Consider the following 23,837-nt stretch of genomic DNA (forward strand, 5'->3'; position numbering starts at 1 on the left):
AGAATAAATATGAATAATTTTAAATTGTTAAAAAAATTTACTATTTAAATTTTTATTTTATTCTTCCCGGGAATAGTTCCAAGTCTATACATAAAACCAAAAAGATTATTTTCTAGACAACACAGGTGGGAATATCCCTTCCCCTCGTCCTTCACTCTGTATAAATAGCTAGCCTGGTGGGTGTTGTAGTACAATTGTTTGTGACACAAAGGCATATTTGTGTTTAGCAGTGTGACTCAGTGAAGTGTGTGAGTTAGTTATGCCTGGCGGTAGTAGGAACCCTCTTGTTGTTGGGCGTGTTATAGGGGAAGTAATAGATCCCTTTGAAATTTCTATTCCTTTCAGGGTCACCTATGGTAATAGAGAAGTGGGCAATGGTTGTGAGCTTAAACCTTCCCAAGTTGCCAACCAACCCAGAGTGAGTGTTGGTGGAGATGACCTCAGGAACTTCTACACTATGGTAATTAGTTACATGAGTTAGTTATCATATTATATTTACATATATATAGTGCTTTGCTAAACAAAATTCTGTTTAATTTCGTTTCTTCTATCAAAGGTCCTGGTGGATCCTGATGCTCCTAGCCCAAGTAACCCTAATTTCAGGGAGTACCTTCATTGGTGAGTACATACCTTGCATACCGTTAGATGAACCAAATTTACATATAAGAGAGACTTTAATATTACATTATAACTAATACCCTTCCCTCTATGGATTTTCTATAGGTTGGTGACTGATATTCCAGAAACTACAGGGCCTAATTTCGGTGTGTATATATATAGTTAATTTTACCATTCATTTAAAATATTACAAATAACTCCCTTGAATTATAAGTTAATTGTAAAAAGAATATTGAGAATTAGGATTATCTTTTTATTAGTCTAACTCGTGTCTATCAAAAAATAAACTGTTAGTATAAATATTATTATGAGTGTATATATAATAAAAATGTGATACATTATACTAACACTTATATATTGATAATATATATTAATTTCTATACTAATAAAATTGTCTATTAATATGATTTGTCATACTTTTAATACAGACTTCCAATATTAATACTAAGGATTTATTTGTTTGTTAGTCAAAGATTATATATACTAACATAGATTAATCCAATGTCGTATCCTATAAGAAAATAACGTTTCTTTTTATAGTAAATTCAAACAAGTTCTATATATTTATTTATCTGCTAGATGTTTAATTAGTTTTAAATTACCCAAACCGGGACAAACATTAAATAGTATAAAAATATTTGCTAAAAAATAACTTAATGGATAATTATTAGTACGTCTAATCATGCTAAAAGTCAGCGTAGCTACGATATACAAGCATTGTTAAGCCTTTTCTTTTTGTTAAAAATTCCCTTGCACGTTATACTTTTCTTTTGAGGCTTTTTCATTGTGTTAAAGTCCCTTTATATTTTTTTCCTAAATAATAACTGAAACTTTCGTTTAGAAGATAGCGGAAATATTACAAGAAATCATATAAAACAAATGGCAAAATACTTAATTTTATAAACTATATTACAAATTAAAGCGTGAAAATGTAAATGAACTTTATAATATTAAAAATATTTGTTTTCTTATACCAAATTAGTTACTTTTGTGATGTCTTTAAAAAAAAGCTACATAACTCTACTGCTATATATCATGTACAAATTAGATTAATATTATAGAGATTTTATATTTGTACAACATTTTTTAACATTAATACTGATTATTATTTTTTATTTATTTCACTTTTTATATTTTGTTCGCATATCACGTCACAAGATCATAAAAAGTGACATGAATATATACAACACCCAAATTATATATTCAATTTGAATCTGCTATTGGTAGTTTGTCGACAAGTTTGCGTTACCACAATCCGATTTTGGAACCTATCACATCATGCGCGAAACACTAGTTTCAAGAAAATCTCTTGTCGTGCAGGGATTGGAGTATAAAAGTATTGGAATCATTTATGTGGCCAACGTTTCTTGATATATACTTGAAATGCAAATAGGGTTTATATGATGATACATAACATCTCATGCAGGAAATTAAAAATGATTCCACGAGGCATCAAATTCTAAATTACATGCGATGAGACAAATGACTACATGTCCCAAAAGATATATAAATATCTAATTCCAATAATAAAAAATATGTCTAACACCAAAATATATGCTAAATTTTGATACACGTTAGTAGTATCTCAGTAGTTTATAAATATATATATATATATATGCTAATTACGAGTTTGCATGATTTGCACGTACGAAGGTAACGAGGTTGTAAGCTATGAAAGCCCACGACCCACGATGGGGATTCATCGGTTGGTGTTTGTGTTATTCCGTCAACAGTTTAGACAGAGGGTGTATGCTCCTGGATGGCGACAAAATTTCAATACCAGAGAATTTGCTGAACTTTACAACCTTGGATTGCCGGTTGCTGCTGTCTTCTTCAACTGTCAGAGGGAAAGTGGCTCTGGTGGTAGAACATTTTGAAAGCTATCTCTTCTGTTAATGTACCAAAAGTGCATATTTAGTTAATGAATACTACTATATAGCACCCAAATAAGAAAGGTAATCTACATATAATAACACTCATGGGTCACATATGAATATGTAACCGAAGCACTCATGTGTACCGCTTTATGTTTTTATATATGTGTACTTATATCAATATAAATATAGAATATTAAACATTTGACTATTAGATCAATTCCCAGATCCTCCAAGTGGAGCTTTGAGGGTGAGTTTAGTTGTGTTAGGAGAGAAAATGACCGAATGAGAAAGAATACGTAAGAGAAAAGAAGAGAAATAGAATAAAAATAATAAGGATTTGATTGAAATAGAAGAAAATAAAAGAAAAATATTTAAATTAAAGTGATTTGATTGGCAAATAAAGAAGAGAAAGAAGATAAATTAATATTACCGAGCATGAGGTCCACAACTTTTTTGAAAATTTCCCCACTAATCTCTCATACCAAATCATCAAGCTTTTGGAATTTTCTCTCTCTTCCCTTCTCCTCTCCTTTCTCTCCTTCATATCAAACCAATGCTGAGAGTTTGTCAAGTGTCACCAAATGATTGGAAGTATGACTTGTCTTTTATTTAAAAAACATTGTGACACGGATATATATATATATATTCAAAAAGTTAAAAAGGATCTAATTCATTTAGGCATTACACCCCTTACTTGATCGTGATAATTGAAAAAGACATTCATGATTCAGTTATATTTAAAGATAAATTAGTAACTTCAAGAACTCTAAATCATCAAGTGAACCAAATCATCTATAATTACATCCCATATATTTTAGATTCCTCTTCATGATATTGTGGAGTATTGCTTGAAGAAGTAAAAAATTGCTATGAACAAATACTAAATCTTCCGCTCTATGTGGTGTCATCTTGATAATTTGAAGATAATTGATAAATGAATAAGTACTCTGATTCCTTTCACAACATGAAGATGAACAAATGTTGTGTTAGTAATTTAAGGTTAATCTTTTGAAGTATTAGAGCATGAACACTATGAACTAGCTACCAAGATTTTGGACTAGTCCTATAAATTAAAGAATCAAGATCATCAAAACCTTATCTTCCATCCAAGAAGTAGAAACTCTATATTCACTTTCTCCTTACATCTAAATCAATAAAAAACCTTATGAAGCATTTAACTCTTTCATGAGTGAGTTCCATGTCTTGATTTGGAGGAACCTGATTACAATTTTTAGTTAGTCATTCATTACTATAATTATATAATATATGTTTATAAATTTATGTAATCCTAAAATAAAATACAAAAAAATTAATCACATTGGAATTATAGAATGAGCTAGACAATGGAGAGGTGTGCTACTCTTAGTGTATCAATAAATTAATATGGAGTTAACTACTTCTTACAAGGTTGATCTTTTACTTTTATATATATAAGGAGGGATCTACTTACTCCAAAAGTAACTCCAAAGAGAGTTACTTCAAATCTTGGCCCTTCATTTTATTTAAATCCAATGGTTCATATTAATTCACTTTAAGTTGTCACATGAGAGCTTCTTCCGGCTTCTTCTAAGATGTTTATTCCTCTGGGCTACGACTCTTCTTCTTCCCATTCTCAGAAATTCTCTGCTACTAAAGGTAATGTCAAAAGGAACATGAAATAGTGAGGAAGGGAGAAAGGAACAAGCATGAGCAACCATGCAACCCAAGGAACACCATTTGCGTTTCAAAAGAGAGAAAGGAACAACTGAACAAGCATATTGAGAATGAATGGGAAAAGGAAGAGTCATTCACGTTACGAGAAGGAAGGACCCTCGTGTCTCATGTGACTAGGAATTAGTGAATCAATATTGACCGTTAGATTTTTTTTTACAAAAAAAAAAATAAAGGATTAGGATTTGGAGTAACTCTACTCTTGAGTAAATGGATCCCTCATATATATATATATATATATATATATATATATATATATGGAACAAATTCCTATTTTTTAGTATGAGTGTATTAGCAAACTACACCATTAGTTTATTTTAAGATAATATCTAGTTATAGCTTGCTAACACACTCATACTAAAAAAAAGAAGTGTGTATGTTAACAAATCTCGCGTGCGTGCGTGTGTGTGTGTGTGTGTGTGTGTGTGTGTGTGTGTGTGTGTGTGAATACTTTGTATCAGTAATATGGTAAAAAAAAATACAAGAAAAAGTCACACTTGTGGGTAATTTCGTGTGTGTGTGTGTGTGTGTGGTGCGTGCGTGCGGGCGTGCGTGCGTGCGTGCGTGCGTGCGTGCGTGCGTGCGTGCGTGTGTGTGTGTGTGTGTGTGTGTGTGTGTGTGTGTGTGTGAATACTTTGTATCAGTAATATGGTAAAAAAAAAATACAAGAAAAAGTCACACTTGTGGGTAATTTCTTTGATATTGGAAAAGAATACCATAATGCTTTATGACTTCAATCACCAATGACTAACAGAAAAATTAAAGACTTTAATTTTGATAAATTATTAGTTTAAATATTTTTACACTCTTAATATCTTTAATGAATTTTAAAGCAATTATTATGAATGTACTTGCTTAGAGGTATTGGGGTAATTTCCTTCACTCCGATGAGATGTTGCTTCCTCCTTCTACTCCGTGAGCTCCTTCTTCTATGCAGCGAGGCAGGTACCTGCAAAGACACTCTGAAACTCAAGTCAAAGTTCTCCTTAAATATAATAAAAGTGAGTAATAAATGAGTAGAATGAATAGTCTGTGTTATCTTGAGAACCTCACCCTTTATATACACATATTAATGGATCTTGGATCCATGGGCCTTACCTTCAAGGTTATATTATCTTTAAGTAATCTATTTCCTTAATCCTTAATGAGCCTTCTTGTATTATCATAACCGAGGGTGCTTGGTCCTTGGCTGATGAGGTGTTCGACCAAAGCCGACAAGTATCTTGTTATAGGCTAGGATGCTTAAGTATGGTCGGAGAGATATCTGACAATGTCCGAAGGGTAGCTTACTTGGCTTGGAGATCTCACCCTTGCTTGGGGTGGTTAGTTGCCTTGAGGGAGTGCTTGATTCTGGCTAAAAGGGTGTTTAACTGTCCCGGGTCATAGATCGATCCTATGGGTGAATACAAATTAATAATCTTATTATATATATTTATTTATGATTAAATAGTAGTATAACAAATATGTGCACCCTCTATACATTTAAATTAAATTCTATTAATAACACAATTAGAAGGTTGTTTATGTACATAAACAACCTTCTAATTTACCACAGTCGTTGTTAAATGGTTGGCGGTGCTCTGGGGGAAGTTATCTTTTTGCCATGGTTGTGTTGCTTATCACGACCGTTATCAAGTGCAGAGTCTTCAGATTTTCATAAAATCATGCAATTTTCAACTCTATCACTCAATTGAGCAGTTATACTACTGCAATACAAAACTAGTGCCCAAATGTGAGTTCTACCAAGAAAATGCATGTAAATGACACAAAAACTCACAAAAAATATTCCTCAAAAATGGTATTATGCAAAAGCCTTACCTTACCAGAAGGGCTACGTGATGTAATCACGGTCGCGAAAGAAGGGCCACACGATGGTTGTGAGAAAAGGGCAAACAGTGGGCGGCACGGTGGCAGACAATAGGTGTAATTGCTTTGTTATGCGATTGGGTAGACAGTTTTATTGCTTTGTTATGCGATTGGGTAATGCTTTTAGACTATTGAAATGGTAAAAAAAATGAGATGTTACCATAGGATACCTAGGTATGGTTAAACTCTAAAGTTTTTAAGCTAAAGTCTAGAAAGAATAAGGATAATTCAGAGAAAATTCTCTGGTCAAATAATGGTCAACTTATTAATGACCTAGATGTTAATAATCGAATTTTGGTCTAGAAATAGAAATTAGAAGCTTGAAAGAAAATTAGTAATTAATGTAAGTAAAGTTAGATATTAAGTGGGGATAATTAAGGTTGATTAATGGTGATCTAGATTCCATAGAATTATAAAAAGGGTAATTAAGTCATAAGAGTTTAAAGTGGAGGGTATTTTTATTAATGACTATATAACTAGTTTAAAAACAGAATTTTAGTTTAACTAGTTGGTGACTAATTAAAGTGTCTAATTATATGATGTAGAATAATTAAAATAAGTTAGAGTTGTAACACCCTAAAAAATTACAACTCAGATTGACAGAGGAAACTCTGTGTTGTTTCATTTGTGTATGTATGAATTTAATTTCAATAGTTATATGTTTTTAATCATAGAATTTTGTGTTATGTATATGTGTGTGTGTGTGTGTAAGAATTGCATTATGTATTGAGTCGCAGTGTAATTTGTCTCTGTCTGAGTGGACTCAGTGTAAGGTTTACTCTAAGTACACATATCCCAAAAAAGGTTAGAACACTAATCTAGGAAGTTAGCACACTAATCTAGAAGATTAGGATAAGATTTGCTAGTTTTTAGCAAAAGCAATTTTACCATTTTGGCAAAACTCTACTTTATCCTTTTATAGTTAGTTTTTTAAAAGTGCAAGAAGCCATATAAGGCAAGGCTAAGCTCGTGGAGAGCACCTCAAGGGATGTCCAAGCTACCAATTTGTCATATTAATGGTCATTCAAAGTGCTTATAATAAAAAGATAAGGATTAGGCCTTGCAATTCCATTTGTCCAAGCATTTCACCTACAATAAGTGTTGTTTTTTAAAAGCCAAAACCTAGGTCAGTTCTCCCATTTTGCTGAAGCTTTTTGGAGAAAAAGGAGACCATATTTTTCTTCTTCTTTCAAGTTTTACCAAGTGTTCTTAAGTCCTTCTTCCATCAAGCTTAGGTAAGTGACCTCCATTTTCAACTCTAAGCTTGATTTTCACTTCATTTTCTTGCTCTATTCTCACTTGTAGTTTCAAAACCTTATTTTGTACTCTTGAAGGCTGGAAACTTGAATCTAAACTCCCTAATTCTTTCTTCTAAATTTTGTGGAACCTACAAGAGATAAGGGGGGTCTCTCCAACTCTTGAACCATATACTTGTTGTTGAACTTCCTTGAACATGATGTTGCTTTAAAAAAAATTTTGAGCTTGCTTTCATGTCCTGAATCTTTGTGCTGAGCTATTTTCCTTGAATTTTTTATGCCAAAAATGAGTTCTTTGCATGTTAAAACATAGAGTCAACCTTAAATTTCACTTAAATCGGAATTTTCAAATCGCAACTAAAACAAGTTTAAGGACCTTTAGTAAAATGAAAAATTCGTCACGAATTTGGAATGAGAATTACAGAAGTATGGACTCTTTTTTATTGAAGTTTTGACCTAAAAAATGAGTTTGTTAGGTTTGAAAATATAGGGTAACATATAAAATTTTTGAAAATCTGACTTCCGAAACAATGAGCGCTAAAAGTAAGTTAGGAGCAAAACTCTGAAAAATTGAGCAACAAAGCGATTTTAGACAGTAAATAACTTAACTTTGGAATTCGTGCCTCCATATAAATTACCTTAGAATTATTTATGCATGATGATGTATTTACTATCATATTGTTGAGGTAAATGTAAGATGAGATGGTTGATGCATGTTCTAAAATTGTGATAATTCTCTGCTGATAAAATTACTGAAATGTGTGTCTATATTTTATTGTGATCATCTAATGATAAGAGCAGCAAAGTGTGAACTCCAACAATTATATTTATGGCATGCTAATTTATTTCTAGTGTATGTATGTATGTATGTATGTATGTATGTATGTATGTATGTATGTATGTATGTATGTATGTATGCATATTATCATTTTATTCTATAAGTGTTGTGGTTTGGGTTCAGGGGTGTTTGACCCTCAACAAATTGTTTGTTATGATTGAGTAGATAATTATAATTACAACTGTTATGTTATCCAATTTTTTTTGTGGCAAGTGGTTTCTACCGCTTAAGGGATCACGATTGGTTCCCTGAGAGTAGTACGTAGGCTTGAGTCTCATCTCTCTTTCTTGTTTGCTTGTTTGTACGCGTTCGCCGATGAACATGGTATGAGGACTATGCATGCGATATGGTGACAAGATTCAAGAGGCTTGGCAGAGAGTAAAAGAACCAGTGGTTCTATTTCCTTCTATGATAAGGTGAGGTTGCGTTGAGGAAGTGGATGATGTAAAAAAATACACTGGGGTGTAGTGGGCGGAGGGGTTCGAAGAACCTTGGAGAATTAGCGAGTGGTGATCACTCGACATCTGGTGCACTCATTTAGCACGGGTAACTCGCAGACCTCACTTTGCTACTCCTGACAGGCTCTAAGATTATGTTTTTGAGTTGGGAGATGAGGATCGGTGTACGATGTATCCGTATGTAGCAATCGCTCCCGACTGTCATCCACATGATTTTAATAAGCCCATCAAGACCTGGGAGGATTAGTGGCATTGATTGGGCCTTATTGTGAATTAATTGTAATAGTTACACGCTTAGGATGCGAGAGTATTGTCTGTTTAGATAACCACATGTAGTGGTTACGTAGATTGCATGTTTTAATTTTGTTTTACTATCATTTGTTATTTGTGGCATTCAAGGAGTGTAGGACTCACCCCTAGAACCAACAACTTTTAGCCGAGGCATTTGTGGGCTTAGTGTAGCTCGCAAAGAGAGCGAGTATGGCCCTGCACCGTAACATGGACTACATGTTACACATGCCATACTTGAGTCCATGTAGTGCCAGTTGATAGACTGGATACAACGTGCATCGAGTACACCCAGTGGAGGTTACAGAGGACCGAGGTGACCATTCGGACATGTCTTCTGAGGATATGAAGGAGTACTGGGAACTACTGAGACAGTTGGAACTGACAACTGAGGAAGAGAGTGGCGATTCTTTTGAGGACACTTCTTAGTTAGTTCTGTACTTATAGTGTGATAAGTGGTATACTTTGGTCCTAGTTTCTGTATTGTTTTGATGTATTTTGAGAGATATTTTCTCCACATACATGTATTTTGTTATAATAGGAATGAAAAATGTATTTTATTTGTTATCACACTATTATGGGTTGTATCATTTCTTTGTGACACTACAAGTTTTATTTTATTTATGTATGGAAACTGAATTACTCTACATTATATTTGCATTTATTTTAATTCGATGCAACTATTTATCATTTTCAGACTATCGCGTTTTGTTTTAAAAAAAGTGGAGTGTATTTCTGAATTAAATTAAATTTAAGTGTTTTCAAGTAATATTTTTAGTTTAAAATTTGAGGTGTTACAACAGGCTCGAGGGGCAGGCGAAGGGGCAACGACACAGTGAGCTCGAGAGGGGGTAGAACAAAGGCACAAAGGTTCAAGAGGGGGTTTAGAGAGAAAGGGTTAAGAAATTCAAGTGAGCTCGAGTAACAAAGAGAGAGGGTTATTATCAAAGAAACCTGAACATCGGTTTTTTAAAAACCGATGTTGACGGAGCACACACAACATTTATTTTTTTTAAAACTAATGTTGAAATAGAATATTAACATCGGTTTTTTTAAAATCAATGTTAAATGAGTATTAGTAACATTGGTTTTTAAAAAATCGATGTTAAGATTCTCATTTCAACATCGATTTTTTGAAAATTGATGTTAATGATGATATTTTATTTACAAAAATGTCATTGCTCATTTTGTAACTTGGTCATGTTAAATCCTATTTTTGTAGTAGTATGTAGAAATCAATTAATCTACCTTAAAAAAAGAAAAAGAAAAAAAGGGCTAGGACCCTACTTAAACACATTTTTCTAACACACATTTTTGTATTGATTAAAATATATTAGAAACTACAAAATTAAGAGATAAGTACATTAAAAATGATATCAAGCCCATGAAATTTTGTAAAATTTAATAAATTTTAATAAAAAATGTGTAATTTAAAGAGTGTATTCCTACCAAAATTTTCTTTAAAGTAAGAGCTTCCTTTCTTTCTTCTTAGCTTCCTTTCTAATCTTTTTTTTATTTAGAAATGGTCTCTAATATACTATTTTGAGCACATTCTTTTTATTATGCGATTCTACTAATTTATTTTTTGACCTTATTACAATTAATTTTGATCTAATAATGTATTTTCTTTTACATATATAAATTTTAAAAAAATCATAGGTTTCATAAAAATTCATATATATAAACATATTAATTATTATATCAAAATTAATTGTCACAAAATTTATTATCTAAATTTACATTAGCATTAAATATACATTAGAAATTTTAGTGTTATATATAGCGACGTTAATTATTTTATAACATAATTGATCTATTAGCTCAGTTGTTTAGAGCGTCGTGCTAATACATAAGCCTCATACAGATTGACCAATCCGTGTGAGGCTTACAGATTGCCCAATTCGTATTAGTTTTACAGAAGAGCAAAATAGGAATCATGTTGTTGTACTGGGTGCACTAGCAATTATGTGCACGTAGCAACACCCTAAACAAAAATGGGTGCACATAGCAGCACCCTAAAAGAAAGTGGGTTGATCAAGTGAAATCAGGTCCATTAAGTAAGCTTTGAATATTGTGCCAAAGTGCATTTTTGTTAATTTTACTGATAATTCATATTGTTTGCCAAATCACTTTTTTATATAGAAATAATATTTTATTTCTTTTGCAGCAGTGATGCAATCCTACCCCCCAAGGGTATTGGATAGAAGACTTCAAGAGGATTGGGCTAGAGCTACTAAAGAAAATCCTAGGGTTCTCATGAACCTCAGGGTAGATTTCTGAGCTCATGGGCCAAGGTTGAATCCACTCTTATTTGTAAATATTAGAATAGGTTTTCCTTCTTTTGGGCCTTGTATTTTGGTCATTCTGGTAGTATAGGTTTTAACCTTGTATTTCATAGCATTTTGAGTAAACTTTGTAGTAAGGACTTTTTTTGTATTTTCATGTATTTTGGCATGGGGTGAACTTAGCTATTGGAGGGGTGTGTGTAGTCCCCCCTCTGGCTTCTAAAAGAATATGCTAAGATGTCTTTGGTATTCTTTCATAAGCTAGAGGGGGGACTACACACACCCTTCCAATAGCTAAGTTCACCCCATGCCAAAATACATGAAAATACCAAAAAAAAAAAGTCCCTCAAAATGCCCTAAAATACAAGGTTAAAACCTAAACTACTAGAATGGTCAAAATACAAGGCCCAAAAGAAGGAAAACCTATTCTAATATTTACAAATAAGAGTGGATCCAACCTTGGCTCATGGGCTTAGAAATCTATCCTGAGGTTCATTAGAACCCTAGGACTTTCTTTAGCCGCTCTAGCCCAATCCTCTTGGAGTCTTCTATCCAATATCCTTGGGGGTAGGATTGCATTTTGAGTAGTATTTGTAGTAGGGACTTTTTTGTATTTTAATGTATTTTGGCATGGAGTGAGCTTAGCTATTGGGTGTGTGTAGTTCCCCCCTCTAGCTTCTCAAGGAATATGCTAAGATGACTTTGGCATATTCTTAGAACATTTCTTTGGCATATTCTTGTGGCATATTCCTTTTCCATGTGCTAGAGTCACACCTTTCATTCTTGTGGCATCTAAAGGGAATATGTTAAGATGTCTTTGGCATATTTTTGGAATATGCTAATATGCCTTTGGCATATCCTTGGAATATTCCTCTTAGATTCACATGAAATGAAAGTGAATTTCATTTAGTTAGTGACCTAGGCTATAAATAGAAATATTTGTAACACTTGTTACAACTTTGATGAATGTGAAACTTATGAGACACACTTCAAAGTTCAACTTCTCTCCCTTTTTTCTCTTTCAATTTCGTGCCCCCCTCTTTCTCTCTCATTCTCCTCCTCCATTGAAGCTTCCTCTCAAAGCTTCTTATCCAAGACACTCTTGGTGGTGAAGCTCCTTCTTCCATGGCTTATTCCCTAGTGGATGGCACCTCCGCTCACCTCTTCTCCTTTATCTTTCGCAGCAACTCCATGGTTGAAAATCACCATTGAAGGACCTCATTGAAGTTCAAAGATTCAGCTTCCATAGAAGCTTCTCAAACAAGCTTTCATCAAGCTTGATGAGGCATCTTAGCATATTCCTCCTTCCATGGCTTATTCCTTTGTCATATTCTTGAAATATGCCAAAGAAATATTTCAAGAATATGTCAAAGGCATCTTAGCATATTCCTTGAGGAGCTGGAGGGGGGGAACTACACATACCCCTCCAATAGCTAAGCTCACCCCCATGCCAAAATAACAAAAAAAAGTCCCTACTACAAAGACTACTCAAAATGCCTTAAAATACAAGGTTAAAACCCTATACTACTAGAATGGCCAAAATACAAGGCCCAAAAGAAGGAAAACATATTCTAATATTTACAAATAAGAGTGGACCCAACCTTGGCCCATGGGCTCAGAAATTTACCCTGAGGTTCATGAGAACCCTAAGGCCTTCTTTAACAGTTCTAGCTCAATTCTCTTGGAGTCTTCTATCCAATACCCTTGGGGGGTAGAATTACATCAAGTAGGGAATATCTTTTGCACCTCATAACAACCTCCAATTATTTTGTTGTGCAAGTACATGCATAAGTACATATATAGTTATAGGACCTACAAATAAATGAATATATGCATGAATAAAAATTAATCAAGTTTGAATTTCTGACACTATTATAATATATATAAATCCCGTGTTAAAACAACTCTATTTTTTTAGTGAATATTTCGGATTAATTTGATTTTCATTTCTAGAGTACAAAAGTGATAAATATGAAAGTTTAGGCTTTGTAATTTGATGAAGACAATGCTTGGGTATTGGAATTGAGGTCACTTTACATCATCATTATTTGAGAATTTTAGAAGGCCATGTAACACAATTCTTTCCAGGAAATGCATTTTATTCAAAAATGTATTCCGCTTAGTGGTGGTCTTCACATTTCGAGTAGATCAGAAAATTAAATAAAATGAAGCCCATCTTAAAATTTCACTTGTGAACCAAAGTCAATCGGAAAAGCAAGAGATTCAAAACTTTGATTAAAAGGAAGAGGTGACGAAAGTCAAGAAAGATTCTGCTAGAAGATACGAAAACTATTTCTCTTTTTTATTTTCTGATCAAAGTCCTGCTCAAATAATTGGCTTCCATATTCAAGATCTACTCGAAATGTGATGTAAATGGTTCTTCTCTCTATCCTTCGTAAACAAAATGCAAGCATGATAATCCATAGAAGGGTACCGAAGTAGATGTTGCATGTGGTGCAAATAGGGATTTTGTGATACTTGTGACGAATCTTTAGTCTAGTTAGGTTTTCATTTTGATCAGCAGTTCTGAGGTGTTATACTTACTTTTCATATGTTAAGAACCTATTTGATAAACGAGAGAGTATAAGAATATGATAAGAACATTAAAAAGTATGATATATATATATATATAAGTTTTAATGATCATTTCAAATGTTTGGTGCACACCACATAAATAATATGCAATGATCATAGTAACAATGATGACAATGATAATGATGGTGATTATGGTGGTTACAATTGTAACATTATAGTTTTTCTTATTTGTGTGACCAGGTGTTTAATTAAAATACAAGAGGAAATAAAATTTAAATTTATGTTATTTAAATGAACTTTCATTGTTTTGTGTATTTTGGTGATCTTTTATGATTATTGGGCTTGATTTTGTTGGCACGTGTAGGAAGGATTGTGTATAGGAAAATGGCCTAGATGGGTAGTAAAAGCCTAAACACAATCCAAAAACCTTTTCCAAATCTCTTATATGTTGAAGCTTCTCTTCTCCTTCTCATTTTTTGATTTTCTTCTTTTTGACCCAAGCTTCTCTCCCTCAATAGAACTAAGAGAGTAGAGTTCTACACAATTAGAAGTCTTTCTTCTTGTCTTGAGCTTCTTTGGGTGCTTATTGTATTGGTAGACCTCTCTTCTCCCTTCTTTTTACCTTTTTGTTCATTTTTCTCTACCCACCAAGAAGCTAGTGAATGGGTTTCATCTAAAATTTTGATTAATGAATCAAAATTTGATTAGACTTGTTTTGGTGTTAATTAGATACTCCTCTAGTTGGAGCTACAACTAGAGTTAGAAAAGAACTCTCTTGGATCACCAAATCCCTCCTTTAAAATTCTTTCTCAAGAAAGTTGCAAAATTTTAGGGTAATTAAGGGAAGCTTTAATTAGTTTTGATGTTTTGATTGTGCGTTTTATACTTAGAATGATGTTGTTTGGCATGGAATAACCTATATTTGTTATGTAAGATGTGAAATTTGAATTTTAGTTGGTTTGGAAGCCATAAGGGAAACTATGCAAATTTTTCAAAAATTCTACAAAACCCACATGGCTTAAGCTATAGGTATTCTAGCTTCAACGATGGTAGTGTTAGAGATAGGGGAAGTAACATGAAGACTAAAGCTTGAAGCTTGGAGAAAAGCTTGAAGCTTGGAGAAAAGCTTGAAGATGTTTTGTCGTTTATATGCCCAACTCCTTTGAGTGACATTTGTTTTGGTTGTTATATTGAATGTTCATCTTAGTCCATATCATATATTTTATGCATCATGTATCATCATGAATGAGTGAGAAGAAAGTTTTTGAAGTTAGAAAAGTTCTTCAGAAGGTAAAACTTTCTGTTTTAATCGATTATAACCTTATCGTAATCAATTACACAAGTTGTCTTAAGCTTGTAGAGTTATGTCTCGTATTGGTTTAATCGATTATAGCCTTATCGTAATCGATTATGCAATTGTTTTTGAGACAATGACTAATTTATTCATGAGTCTCTGCTTTTATCGATTACCATGAGATATAATTGATTACTTCTCTTTCTATAAGTGTTTCAGAAGTGAACAAGGACACTTTAATCAATTACTTTGAGTATCTAATCGATTACATTATTCTTGAGCTATTTCCAAGTTTAGGAAAGAACAGTTTAATCGATTAAAAAGATAATTTAATCAATTACTTCATTGAATTAATCGATTACCTTGTAGATTTAATTGATTGCAGGTGGTTATAATTGTTTTCTCTATAAATAACCAACTTGTGTTCTCTTCGAGAAAAAAACAACAAAATAAGCTTCTGATTGAACCAAGATCATGTGTTGTTATTAGTTAAAGAAAGAAGAAAAGAAAAGTGCTTAGAAACAGTAACCCACAACTTCAATGAATGTGAAGATCTTTAGTGATAAGTGAGTTGTGTTACTTTCTTGAGTACAAGAAGTCACCTTACTTAGTCATGCAAGGTTTTGCGGAAAGGATTGATCAGGTTGTATCTATCTTTACTCTTGGTTTTTTGTGTATGGTCTTACACAAGTGTTTCTAGTTTAGGCTAAGGATAGGTTTCTCCTAGGCTCTTATTCACAGAGGATCCTAGTGTTGGGTGCCTAAGTCTCTTTTTTCAAGGTGAGAACTATAGATTGCTTGTAAGGATTCTATATGCATAATGAAAATATAATTTGAGTTTTGGATTAGATAACTGGATTAGTTTTTCTAGTGATAGAGAATGAACCGGTATAAAAAGGTTGTGTACTTCTTCTCTTGATCTTATATTTCTTTCTCATTCTGGTCTTAATCAATTTACAAAAGGTTCAAGAAAACATCTTTTTGAAAGAAAGAACTTTAACAAGGATCTTGTGTAAAGGGTGGATTGATTCAGTATTTATTGAGTTCGGGTTATGAAAGTTTTTGTAACTCTGGTTTTAAAACTTCGTTTTGTTTTAAAAACTAATTCACTCCCTTCCCCCCCTCTCTTGGTTTGTGAGTACCATCCTCTTTTTCAAGTAGTTGACAAAAGGCAAAATGGTTTTTGTCAACACTGGAGCTTAAGTGAGGATATGTGTGGCCTAAGCGATGACTCGCAGCTTGAGCGATGATGGTTATGACTTAAGCGATGTAGGTGACAAAATTTGAAATTGCCTTTGTCTGCATTAATGCTTAAGCAATAGAATGTATAGCTTAAGCGATGACCGATAGCTTCAACGAGAAATGTTATGTCTTAAGCGAGGGTAGAGTTGACGTCAGGATAATCACTAGGAGCAAAGTGGCTTAAGCGATAATGGATGCGGCTTAAGCGATGATACTCTTCAAAATGCTATTTTAAGTGGTTTTCAAACTAATTCCAACTATTACATGCGATGATGGTTATGATGTTGTATATTACATGCGAAAATCTTAGGTATTTTTAAATGACTATAATAGATTTATGGATTGTATTAGTACAATAAACATGTAACGACAAAGGTCAATTATTAAAGCCAAGTTCATAATTAAGTATTCATGCTCTTTGAATACTTGATTCACTACTTTTCATAACGAATTTCTTGATTGGTAATTATTAAATTATACAAATGTCCTCTTTCTCGAAATCCATTTGCACCCACGGATCTCGGTTCCCCGTCTCCAACAATCATCATCCAAGGACCAACTAATAGCATACGCGCAAAACTCAAGGCTAGGTCTTAGTTCACATGTAATTACTACACATGACAGTAAATGACAATGAACATAATCACACATAGATGGACAAGTTCTCTCCTTTAGAGGTATGACTCATTTTCTAGAAACATTTATAGCAAAATCACATTAAAGAGCATTTATCACAATTTCATTAATAACATTTATTAATATATCAACATTTTAGCTCATAAAATACTAAAAATAGCATTTCAACTCATAAATTTATCATAATTAACGGTAACACTTCCCATCACATATAATCCAATATAAAAATTCCATAGACCCAAATTCACTATCACTAAAAATCATCATTTTGAAAACTCCAAAGATACTTAAAAAACATATAAATTCAAAATCTTGTGCAGAACTAACCTCAACATATATTTTTTGGAGACTGTTTTAGTAACATGAGTTACATAATAAAATATTACAAAGAATTTTTAGTAACATTTTTACTAACTGTTAAAAAAAAATATTACTCAAGATCATATATATATATATATATATATATATATATATATATATATATATATATATATATCACATTTTGAAGGAGATTAATGTATATACCACGAAATAGAACTTACATAAGGATTTTAAAAAGGTTTGCTTAAGGATAGGGAGGAGAATAAGATTCTATGAAATGGAGATTTGTAGTTCACAAAAACTAGGAAGACAAGGTATTCTAAAGAATGAAAGAGACGTGCAAAAGTTCATAAATTCTCATTTAAATTCTGTCTTTCCTTCCGAATATGGACACAGAGATTAAGTCGCTTTCCGGACTTACATTTAAGGGGAATATTTTTGCTGTGATTTGGTTTTAATTAGGAAAAGAATACGGTATTGTAATGAGTTTTGAAAATGAAGAAAAAAAATGAGTTTTGAAAGAAACCATTAACTATTGTAATTTCTAAATGTAATGAATGAAATTTTTAAACTGAAATTTTAAAGGGAATTAGTACCAACACCGTTTTGTAAATGCACTTAGTCGCTACCACAGAGAATTAGTAGCTACATCTTTCTTCTCCTCTAGCTACTCTTTCTTTCTTCCTTTTTTTTTTATCTTTTCTTAATACTTCGCAACCGTGTTGTAAAATGTCCCCTGACATGTAAATAAGAAAGAGCAGAAAAAGACCTTTTCTAATTAGCATAAAGGTGACTAGATATATATATATATATATATATATATATATATATATATATATATATATATATATATATATATATATATATATTGGAAATATCAATATTTGACTGTTCGATGTAAAATGACCACAAAAAATTGTTAATAGCTGCACATTTTTGAAAAATAAAAAAGAAAGAATAGTAGCACTTTTTGGAAAATAAAATTTATGACTAGAATTAAGTATACCTTAATATATAAGAGCTAAGTCCAAAATTATCTTTTTTATACAAATTTAAATTAAAATATCATTGGGGGAAAACTCTCTAATATGTTTTTTTAATACTCTCTTTTATTAGTTAAAAGTTTTAAAATAATCAAATAAAATTTATTAAATAGAGAGTGGTCCATATTAATTCATAATTAATGATAAATTTCAACTAATAATAAAAATAAAAAATGATTATTACTAATAATGTTAAAAGTTTTATACCATTATCTAATCATAACTCACTATGTAAGATAAGTTTATTGACTTTTATAATAATTATTTTAAAAATCATATTAACAACGAATTATAATTGGACAATAATGTAAAAGTGTTAAATTATTAGTATATAATCATTAAAATCTAATAAAAATATGTTTTTTATGAGTTTAATATTTATACATTAACAGTATAAAATAATTTTATGTATTGTTATCTAATCATAATTTATTATTTAAATTATTTTAAAATAATTACTTTAAAAAGTCAATAAATTTAATATATGATGGATTGTGATTAGATTAGGTGTATAAATTTTTAGTATATAATCATTTTTCTCTATTTTTATTTATGTCTATAGCTTAATTGACCATGCACCAAGGGAAAGAAAAGTGGTACTAGTAGACCACACATTTAGTTTATCGGAAAAAAGAAAACAATTCATTGTACGATATAAAGAATCGACCAATCGAGGACAACTGATCAGGGTAAAAAAATGAAGATCGAATCTATTGATGCGATAGAAGCAAAAGAAGATGCTAAGGAGGAAAATATATATATATAGGGATATGATGATACGATGTATAGTATACATAATTAATTGCAGAACACCAAACACAAACAATATAGTATCTAACATAAAGCATGGCACGGGAGAACCCTCTTGTTATTGGGGGTGTGATTGGGGATGTTCTCAATCCTTTTACAATCTCCGTTTCTTTTACTATTTCAATCAATAATAGGGCGATTAGCAATGGCTTGGAACTGAGGCCCTCTCAAGTTGTTAATCGCCCTAGAGTCACTGTTGGTGGTGAAGACCTAAGGACCTTCTACACACTGGTAAGTAGTAGTGGAAATTAACTAGCTATATATAGTGGATACTTGAAGTCTTAATTAACAAATAAGCAGTAGTGGAAATTAACTAGTGAAATTAACAGCTAGTTGCATGCTATTTACATAAAAATTTATGGTTGAATATCAGGTTATGGTGGATGCAGATGCACCTAGCCCTAGCAACCCTGTCTTGAGGGAATACCTTCACTGGTGAGTTATCTTGATATGCTTCTTTTTTTGGTATTTTTGTTTATCATTCAATGTTAGTTGTTAGTTTTTGTTCGTGAAAGTATTCAAATCCATTACCTTCTCCCCCTTTCTTTCCTTTCATCATCAAGTTAACCATATAATCTCTCTTAATTTGTTTCTTTCTCTGAATTTCTATCTGTTTTTGGTAGAAGCACGGGTGAAATTCTAAAATTAGCAAAAAATATTGATGTTAATTTGTATTTAAAGTCTATATATAGCTGTAGAGCCTAAACCTAAATAAGTATATAAATGCTGCTCAAATTTTATAAATTTTTTGTGACTTGCTTACTAATATATATTCGTTTGTTATCAATCTTCTCTCTTTAACATTGGCAGGATGGTGACAGATATTCCAGCTACCACAAATGCAAGCTTTGGTAAGTACAAATATTCTATGTGCTGTTCATAAGCTTGTATGTGAGTTGTTCTTCAAGCAAGTGTTAAAATGGGTATTGATGTTTCTATCAATTTGAACTTCACCTGCTGCATGCATATCAATTGATGAGGAAGGGTTAGTATTATTATTAATCCCTCGATCGTTAAGTTATTCATTTTAAATTCAGTCCCATTCACGACTTTATATTAATTTAATTCCCGTTGATCAAAGCTTAGAGATTAAGGTGTCAATTTAGAAGACATTCATTGGAACAACTAATAAGAAATTCATTCAAGGTTAAAAAAAGTAGACTACAATTTTTGCAACTATTCTAATGATGATTAAACTTATGTTATATAAACACTTAATTAATTAAGTTGTTTATTCAAATATATCTTTAACCCTCGATCGTGAGAAGAATTTGAGCTGAGGCAAATTATAACTATTAAAGAGCTAACTGATTAACGGAAGTAAATTGGATGAATGAATGATATATTATAAAAAAATTATTTTATTGGAAAGTAAATCAGAGTAAGGATAAACATACAGTGAAGGACTTAAATATATCTTTTTCTGTCAACAAAACTATTATTTCTATAATTACTCTGCAACTATGTGCCTTTTTATTTTTATTTTTTGGCAAAACCCCGGTATCATGTGCAGTTAAACCATTGTGCATATCGGTTCAGAAATGTAATTGTCAAAAAAAGAAAAGAAAAAGTCTGCGTGATGCATGTATGTTAAGCTCGACCCCTCGTAATGAGACGAAATGTATAAAGATTAAACAAACTGATACGTTTTAAATATATAGTTTGTCAAACAGTATGCACAATTGCACATGACCATGAGTTTATCCATTTTCACACTTTTAATAAGCATTTCGGCTAAATTTCAAATCTATGAATATGGCAGGTTAGGAAAATAACATTTTTATTTTTTTTATAAATCACACATATAGCAATTACTTTTTTTGTTAATTATAGTCTCTTATATAATTTAGAATGTGTAAGTGAACACAAGAACAATAATCCCATTGTGCTTTGTGTGTGGGTAGGTTTTTATTTTTTTTTCATCATTGAACTAATTAACGGTATTGATCTTCAACCAAAAGGAACAAATTATTATATCCTTGCAAAATTAGAAATTATCAAAAGGAATTTTGTCTCTTCTAACAATAAGAAAATTTCATACACTGTTGAAAATTAAAATCTAATTCAATATGTCTAGGAGACTCGCTAGTTATCTGAACAACTATATATTGGACTTTGTAGGTTGTGTGTATATATATAAGATTTTGCATTAACTTATTATTTTCTTATGTACAATAATCATTTTTTTTACAGAATCTAGAATATATATATAGCAACTCAACTATTTCATAAATTTATACTTATTTAAAATATTCTATTTTCACACAAGATGGACATAATAATTACTTATAACATTTTATACGCCAGTTTAACCAATCATTATTTTCTATATATAATTTCTTGCAAACATATATCTTCCATTTCTAATTATGCTGCTTATTCACTTTGTAGCACAGATTGCATTTTAATGTTTATCTATACGGTGACATAAACATTGGACATATTTATGCAGGGAGAGAGGTTGTGTTTTATGAGAGCCCGAACCCTTCAGCAGGGATTCATCGACTTGTGTTCATATTATTCCAGCAACTGGGCAGAGACACTGTCATCACCCCAGAATGGCGCCATAATTTCAATTCCAGAAACTTTGCTGAAATTAATAACCTTGCACCTGTTGCAGCAGCTTATGCCAACTGCCAAAGAGAGCGTGGTTGCGGTGGAAGGAGATATTAACAAGTTCAATGAAGATTTTTTTGGATGCCTCTACTCTAGCTTATACTTAGAGAAATAAAGAGAAAAGTGAGAGAAAATAGAATTTAATGTCTATGCCCTTTGATCTGATGATATAAAATAATCATTATCTAATCACAAATTATTATTTAAATTATTTTAAGATAATTATTTAAAAGTTAATAAATTTATCATATATGATAGGTTGTAATTGAGTGATGTTGTAATTGAGTGATGGTATAATTCTTTTTCTTAGTAATAAAATAGTATCACACCACTATCAAATAAGTTAGAAGAGTTACGGAGAAAAAGAAGAAATTAGTATTAGAAGTAAATAAAATCTCTCATTTTTTTTAATAATAATTTAGAGAGAAGGGTGTCATCTTTCAAGGCTAGAGCATTCAGAAACTTCTTCAACAGATTATTTGAAATAACGCTTGCTTCAATAAATTGTTGGAAGCGTCCACGTTCACGTTCCAAATCTTTTATTATTTTGGAACATTTAGTTATTTTGAATCTGGTCCATTTTTCGTCCACATTCAACCCATATCTTTGCAACCACCTTTAGTAACAAATCACATACCCATCATTTATCTCATCTCACGTTCTGATAACAAGTTGAGAGCTCTGTGATTGACAGACTCTATAAATAGGATCGGGTGCTCTCAGTTGTATCACCAAACCCACTTCTCTATTCAGAAAAAAAATGCACTCAGAGTGAGTAAGGGTCTGGAAGAACAAAACTCAAAACTATCTTTCAGGTTCGTGTGTGCGTCGCTTCCCGTTCAATTTGCAATGGCTGAAGATACGCTCGTAATATTTAATTTCCACTGTTTGATCTCAATATGCTATTTAATTGATTTGCATGTTTAGATCAGTATATATATATATATATATATATATATATATATATATATATATATATATATACATTTGGTATCAGAGCCACATAATACCTCTGCCTTGCCTTTATTATGTTTTGTTCAATTAAAGAAGAAACATGAACATTCAGCGTTAAGCAAAATTTTTTTTTTTTAAATATTAAAATTTTGTGGCTGAATTTAATATTTAAATATTAAAAGTTTGAACCTCTTTGAGAAAGCGTAAAAGGGAAGCGAAGCTAACTTTTACATATTAAATAATCTGATACGCTGAGAGGATGAAGATCTACATGCGCATGTTTACTGATGTGAAATTGTTAATATATATTGTTTTCTGAAAATTCTAAACAAAGCATGACTTGATCTGGTGGTTGATGTGGTTAGTATTACCTTTCTGTTGTTGGGTTCGAATCTCATTGCTACCTTTTGTTGCTTGTTTTCCTTTTAATTAATTAAAAGGAATGTATAAATGAAATGAAAACACCTTGGGCTGGACTTGAACCCTTGCCCTGCAACATGAAAGGACTCCCTTTGCCGCTAAGCTACTACAATTTAATTGTTTATTAATTGCAGTTCAGGTGTATTTATAACTTCTAAAGGATAAATCATTTATGCACAAACGGTTTAAAATTGTGTGTCTCTAAGTTATGCTGAACATGCAATATTATGTTAAATACTGATATGCATTGGATTTAATCCTTTAAAGTTTATTACATGTTGAATGAATATACGTGCAATGTTATTTTGAATTGGTATACATGTAATTTTTATGATTCAATATTGAGCACATTTGCATTATTAAGTATGTTTATGCAATGATTATTTTTGAATGTTAAGTGATTAATATAATTTTATTAAATTAGAGAATAGCCACAGCATCTTTAATTGAGTAAAATTATATGCTAAATTTATAATCACATTAGAAATATTAATTGTGATTAATCATATGTAATGTGATGAAATCTACCCACAGGAATTTTGTTATATTTGTATGATTAATTAGGATAAAATATTAAATTATATTTCTTAATTTACCCACAGGAATTAAGAAAAAGAACATGATTTAATAGTTTTATCATAAAGTTGCATGATGAATCTAATTGAGTAGGACTTTTTAGCCCACAGGCAAGTTTTGTGTCACTAGATTCATATATTGAGACATGATTTGCATTGGCAAAACATGGCATTTGTTTAGTCTCAAATTTTCTT

General features: G+C 31.7%; 2 protein-coding genes across 2 annotated transcripts; both read left to right on the forward strand.

Annotated features, from left to right (window-relative positions):
* The first annotated feature begins 204 nt into the window (after positions 1–204).
* FT3B (protein FLOWERING LOCUS T-like) lies at positions 205–2,571 on the forward strand. Its single transcript, NM_001255750.2, has 4 exons — positions 205–460; positions 557–618; positions 724–764; positions 2,272–2,571. The coding sequence occupies exons 1-4, from the start codon at positions 260–262 to the stop codon at positions 2,493–2,495; spliced, it is 528 nt and encodes a 175-aa protein (NP_001242679.2). The 5' UTR covers positions 205–259; the 3' UTR covers positions 2,496–2,571.
* Positions 2,572–19,073: 16,502 nt separating this feature from the next.
* FT5B (protein FLOWERING LOCUS T-like) lies at positions 19,074–21,854 on the forward strand. The gene is made up of 4 exons (NM_001254595.2): positions 19,074–19,308; positions 19,451–19,512; positions 19,888–19,928; positions 21,530–21,854. The coding sequence occupies exons 1-4, from the start codon at positions 19,114–19,116 to the stop codon at positions 21,748–21,750; spliced, it is 519 nt and encodes a 172-aa protein (NP_001241524.1). The 5' UTR covers positions 19,074–19,113; the 3' UTR covers positions 21,751–21,854.
* The last annotated feature ends 1,983 nt before the right edge of the window (positions 21,855–23,837 follow it).

The sequence above is a fragment of the Glycine max genome, chromosome 19 (assembly GCF_000004515.6).
Source record: "Glycine max cultivar Williams 82 chromosome 19, Glycine_max_v4.0, whole genome shotgun sequence".
Lineage (NCBI taxonomy): Eukaryota > Viridiplantae > Streptophyta > Magnoliopsida > Fabales > Fabaceae > Glycine > Glycine max.